General features: G+C 43.8%; 1 protein-coding gene across 3 annotated transcripts in view; it reads left to right on the forward strand.

Annotated features, from left to right (window-relative positions):
- The window catches only part of FRAS1 (Fraser extracellular matrix complex subunit 1), a 460,024-nt gene extending 455,695 nt beyond the window's left edge, over nucleotides 1-4,329 (forward strand). For all 3 annotated transcript variants that reach the window (XM_083177073.1, XM_083177084.1, XM_083177093.1), the window contains 2 exons: nucleotides 478-624; nucleotides 1,239-4,329. In XM_083177073.1, coding sequence (XP_083033199.1) covers nucleotides 478-624; nucleotides 1,239-1,826 — 735 coding nt within the window. In that variant the 3' untranslated portion in view covers nucleotides 1,827-4,329. The remainder of the gene's footprint in view (nucleotides 1-477; nucleotides 625-1,238) is intronic.
- The last annotated feature ends 1,671 nt before the right edge of the window (nucleotides 4,330-6,000 follow it).

Genomic DNA, 6,000 nt, shown 5'->3' on the forward strand with positions numbered 1-6,000 from the left:
AAGACGTGGCACTCGCGGCGACTTGAGAAAGAAGACTCTTGGAGACGGTGTGTATCACCGTCTCCAAGAGTCTTCTTTCTCAAGTCGCCGCGAGTGCCACGTCTTCCGCACCCTACATCACCCCCTTCTGACAGGGGCACCGGGCGCAGCTATTAGAGTCATTGGGAGTGCCGGGCTATCGCAGCTGTATATATATATATATATATATATATATATATATGTATATATATATATATGTATATATATATATATATATATGTGTGTGTGTTGTACTTACTTTATTTTCACTCTATATATCTTTCTATTTTTTTTTTAGAAAATGTCAAAGTTTTTTTTACTGATACAATTTTAGTTATTTGTTTGCTCAGAATAACTAATATTAGAAATATGTTATGTGCCCTGTGATGATTATATGTATGCCGGCCTATACTATTTTCTACTCTCTAACATGTTTCCTGTTTACATTGAATTTCCCAGGACCGAAACCAGCCAGAGGTAACAGATAAATACTTCCATGATGTCCCGTTTGATGCCGACTTTGCATCAAATTTACAAGAATTTTATGCCATGAGCAGCATGCCAGGAGTAGACGGCTTTACCATGAAAGTTGATGCTCTGTACAAGGTAAGATAGCTGCCAGCTCATTACCATTCTCATCATCCTCTCAGAGACAGAACATGGCATAAGCAGGCTCTGGGCCTCACTGTACGTGTGCTGTATTAGTACATGCTCTGAAGGTTCCCACATTCCGTTCTTCTTTAAAAAGACATTCTTGCTATTGCCATTGTTTGGCTCCCTCACTTTCTTGCCTCATGGGTATGTGGATCATTGCGTTAACCCTAATTAGGTCAACGTCATATGGACAACATGGCATAGGTGGACGGAGTCAGTAGGTCGACATGGAAAAGTTTGACAGGAATAAAAACAGTCAAAAAGATTGACACAAAAAGGGACCAAAAAAATTTTGGGGTGCCATTTTAAGCCACCTGTAACCCCAATTAATGTACCGAATCCCCTCACATAGCTTCGACCATTTGATCTTGTTGACTTTTACATGTCCCTATTGAATGTCGACCTAATTGGGGTCAGCACTGTGATTCACACGCAGATATCTGCCATAGACAGCCATTTTCAGACATCAGCCTAGTTTAACTAGCTGTCATTATTAAATCTCAAGAAATCCTCCATATATTATGAAAATAATCCATTAACAAATACTTTTTGTTTGTTCTGGCAAGGTTGAAACTGGACACCAGTGGTATCTTCAGGTAATCTACATTATTGGCCCGGAGACAATGGCAGGAGCCAGGGTGCAGCGATCCCTCACCTACCAGCTGAGGCGGGCCCGCAGGGATCTGGTGGATAAGAATGGCAGACTAACACTGGATGACTCTCTGATCTATGACAATGAAGGAGACCAAGTAAAGAATGGCACCAACATGAAGACTTTGAGCTTAGAAACGGAAACAGCTGCTACTGCAGCATCCCAAACAGGGGCTTCCATTGGGAGTGCATTCGCCGCCATTATGTTACTGATGCTTGTTCTCTTGTCTGTGTGCCTTATAACCCAAAAGTGCAGGAGGAATAGAAAAAAGAAGCCGCACAGGGATGCTGCAGAAGAATATCCGCTAAATACCAAGGTGGATGTGTCCAGAAAAAACATTGATCGCATGGAAAAGAACTTTAACAGGCAGCATTGCACTGTCAGGAACATCAACCTGCTCGATGAGAGTAAAGATGGCTACGAGGTTAAAGGTGTCAAGATTAAACAAATGAACCTTGAAGTTAAAGTCCATAATAACCTTCATGACGGAACAGAAGTTTGATGACATGTTGGCACATAATTATATTTTGATACAAAAAATTCTACTGTTTTATAAGGAGTAAACGTGAAAGGAGCAGCGGTATTTTTGTACTCGGAGTGGCATAGAAGAGTAAATGAGTGAAGTGCAGCTGTGTGGTACCTGTTATGACTCACAACTGAGCTACCTCAATATGCCCACACACCTGTGACACATAATGGGCAAGGCACACAGCAAACATTTTTTCCCTATTTTTGCCCTTAAACAATGCACTGCACATATTTAATACACTGCCACCAAAGGTCAAACATTTGTCATTTTATTATGCTTATTACTTTGTGATAATATAAGCAGTGTAAAGCTAATCGGTCACACACTGCATACATACACACATACATTTTATCTTTATTGTGTTCTAATGAAGAATGTCATGCAGGAATGCCCTACGGTTCTGATTACTGTATCATAGATATTTAGTATCTTCATAATAAGGATTCTCAGATTACTATGAAGACACAGTGTGTAATGCAATAGAAAAATGTACTTAAAGGACCCTTAAAATGGCTTTATGCATGTAACCCAGTAGATGAATACACACAGTATATGGCACAGTAGCAGATGGCCCATATTTATGAATTCAATGTACTGATAGGGACCTAAACTGCAAATATAAGTGAATGGACTAGTGTCAGAGAAATCAAACCAATGTACATATTTATTTCCTAGCTACAGTAAGTGTTCTCTTTAGTCCTTGTTTAAACCATAGGAAGCTGAAGAACAGTGGTCACTGCCAATTATGCAGGCAGTTCTCTAGCCTTTATTATGTTACACATTAGTATTAACAATTATGTTTATTATATACAGGCAAAGCAGATATCCAGGAAATATGTTTCTTAATGTATTACTGTTACTACATACAGAGAATGTTAATGGGAGTGTAGAGACTGGAGTGTATTGAGGCATAGGATGTGGAAAGAAGTGATTAAACGGAATGGAGCGCAAAACTATTACATTTAATAAGAAAACCAGAGAATGAGGACAACGTGCAAGTAGGGATAAAGGAGGAAGACAGTCAGAGGCTGTTATGTATGTGTGTAGTAATTTAATTGCTCTTCTACTTTGGTATCTGTTTATTGGAATACCCCTGTCTATACATGTGACTTAAGGCCCATACACACTGGGCGACTTTGAGCTGAAAGACACTCAAAACAGAAAGTTTGAGTGGCTTTCAGCTTAAAGCCACCCAGTTCTATTAATAGATCATTAGAGCATAAAGGTAGTGGTGACAAGTGCTACTTTTTGAGGTTTCTGTATACTTCTGTATGATGATTGGCAGTTAAAGCTAAGCACCCTTTGTTCATATAGCTCCAACATAGGGCCTAATTCAGATCTGAGCGCTAGGTTACTAATTTTTGGAACCCTGTGATCAGGTATACGCCACCCCGCCAGATTGAAATCTGACCCTGTGCAAGCTTGGCTTGTGAAAACTAGCTGGATTCAGTATTAGCTGCAGTATTCGCGAACCACTCACCATCAAATGATTTTTACATTCTGGACTTACTCGGCAGCTGAAATAGAAACAGGCTGATCAGAACCGGAGCTGACCTCACTCGCCTTCCCCTAAACTGCCTGCACACGCCTTAGTTTTCCCTGACCCTCCCAGAACACATCCAGTTACCACACCCAAACACTGGCTTCCTGACAATCAATTTGCATACTACCAGCAATAAAAGAAAAGTAGATGGTTTGTATCGCAGGATGCCTCGCACATGCGTACTACGGGCCCTACAGACGTGCAGGGAGTATCAAATAAGTGTCTTAGAAGTTACATTATGCATTAAAGCACAATACAGTACATTACAGTGACACCAGCAACATGTAGCGTTCCACAAACTCATTTCTTTGAAATAAAAATAATTAGGTTCAGTACAATAAAGGTCACCGGTATGGATTTGGGAAAATACTTTTGCACATGTGCTGTACAGTATGTGGATGCAGGCGTGGATAGGAGGTGCTTCTATTATAATGTATAAAAGCTGCTGCTTGGGTGAGGTTTATAGTAAACCTCTATAAAACAATACAGATCAAAAACATACATTTAAGCAGCGCTAATTATTTACTTACGATTAACACAATTACATTGGATTGCCTATAAAGATATCGAATTTAGGTACTTGTTTCCTATCTGGGCGCCCGTCGTGGTGATCGCGGGTACATTTATGTCTGGCCGCGACGCGACCGACGCGATGCCCGCGATTTCCCATTGAAACCCATGTTAAACATGGAAATCGCGTCGGTCGCGTCGCGGCCGGCCATAAATGTACCCGCGATGCCCGCGACGCGATGCACCCGATTTCCCATAGGAATCAATGTTAAATGGCCCGACCGACGCGATTTTACTGTTAAATGCCTCAATGGACCCGATGTGGCCATAGGAATCAATGTTAAATGGGCTACAGAGCCCAAATAGGCACAATTAACCCTTAAATGTCCCCCCAAATTTTTAACGCCACCCCACGATCCACGCCGACCCGAAGCGTGGCGAGCGCAGCGAGCCCGCGAGGGGCGGCGGTACGCGTCCTCCGACCTTTTCATGCCCTACTATCCACGTCGGCGTGGAGTTGAGAATAGAATAGTGTGGTGAGCGCAGCGAGCCACCGAGCCCGAAGCGTGGCGAGCGCAGCGAGCCCCGCGAGGGGACGCGGATACCTTCACAGTTATACGCGTCCCCTCGCAGGCTTCCCAGGTGTCCATGGCGACGCGGACACCTGGGAAGCCCGCGAAGGGACGCGTTTACCTGTGAAGGTATCCGCGTCCCCTCGCGGGGCTCGCTGCGCTCGCCACGCTTCGGGCTCGGTGGCTCGCTGCGCTCGCCACACTATTCTATTCTCACTCCACGCCCTAGTGGATAGTAGGGCATGAAAAGGTCGGAGGACGCGTACCGCCGACCCTCGCGGGCTCGCTGCGCTCGCCACGCTTCGGGCTCGGTGGCTCGCTGCGCTCGCCACACTATTCTATTCTCACTCCACGCCCTAGTGGATAGTAGGGCATGAAAAGGTCGGAGGACGCGTACCGCCGACCCTCGCGGGCTCGCTGCGCTCGCCACGCTTCGGGCTCGGTGGCTCGCTGCGCTCGCCACACTATTCTATTCTCACTCCACGCCCTAGTGGATAGTAGGGCATGAAAAGGTCGGAGGACGCGTACCGCCGACCCTCGCGGGCTCGCTGCGCTCGCCACGCTTCGGGTTCACGTTGATGGCGGGGTGGCGTCAACTACTTTTGGGGGGACATTTTTATGTTCAGGGGTGTTTTTGCCCCATTTCCCATTGTTCCCTATGATAATTTGGGGAAATTGATCCATTTAACATTGTTTCCTATGGTAAATCGCGGTCATCGCGGGTAAATTGAGGCATTTAACATTGTTCTCTATGGGAAAATCGCGGGCATCGCGTCTGGCACATCGCACACGATTTTTTATCGGCCGCGATGCCCGCGATGGCCCCGATTTTACCCCCGATGCCCGCGATTAAAATCGTGGGCGCCCAGATAGGAAACAAGTACCCGAATTTATTAAAACATAATTTTAAATATTTGTTAAGTGTTTTTTTTAAATCATGTTTTAATAAATTTGATATCTTTACAGGCAATCCCACGTAATTGTGTTAATTGTAAGTAAATAATTAGCACTGCTTAAATGTATGTTTTTAGCTGTACAATGTGTGCCTGCTTCTAATCTTTATGGATAACTTCATATTTATTTGGATTTATAAACACAGATACATTCATCCTGGGTAGGAGAGGGGGAAGTGTTGTTAAAAAAAACAAGTGTAAAACAAATGTTTCACTTTACAATAAGTTTTACTTAGAGGAAGTTTAATTGTACTGTATGTTCCCCTGAAACGTTTGCTGTATACATTTTGTTACATGATCTACAGTATTCTTTTTGGCTTGCTTTTTCATCCAACATATTTGTTATTTGGGGGAGGGGCTTGTTGCTGTGTGAAGTCACACATCTCAACATTGAAGTCTATCAAACTGATGGACACCAGGGTCGTATTATAGGGGGTGGCAGAGGGTGCAGTCCCTACTGACTGAGGATCTACACAGAGTCATATTTAAACCTCAGGGGGCCCTAGGCAATATGCCAGTTGGGTCCTGCATATTCAATCATCCATAACACTATATATTCATTCTTGATT

The sequence above is a fragment of the Crinia signifera genome, chromosome 1, assembly GCF_055691185.1.
Source record: "Crinia signifera chromosome 1, ASM5569118v1, whole genome shotgun sequence".
NCBI classification, from domain to species: Eukaryota; Metazoa; Chordata; class Amphibia; order Anura; family Myobatrachidae; genus Crinia; species Crinia signifera.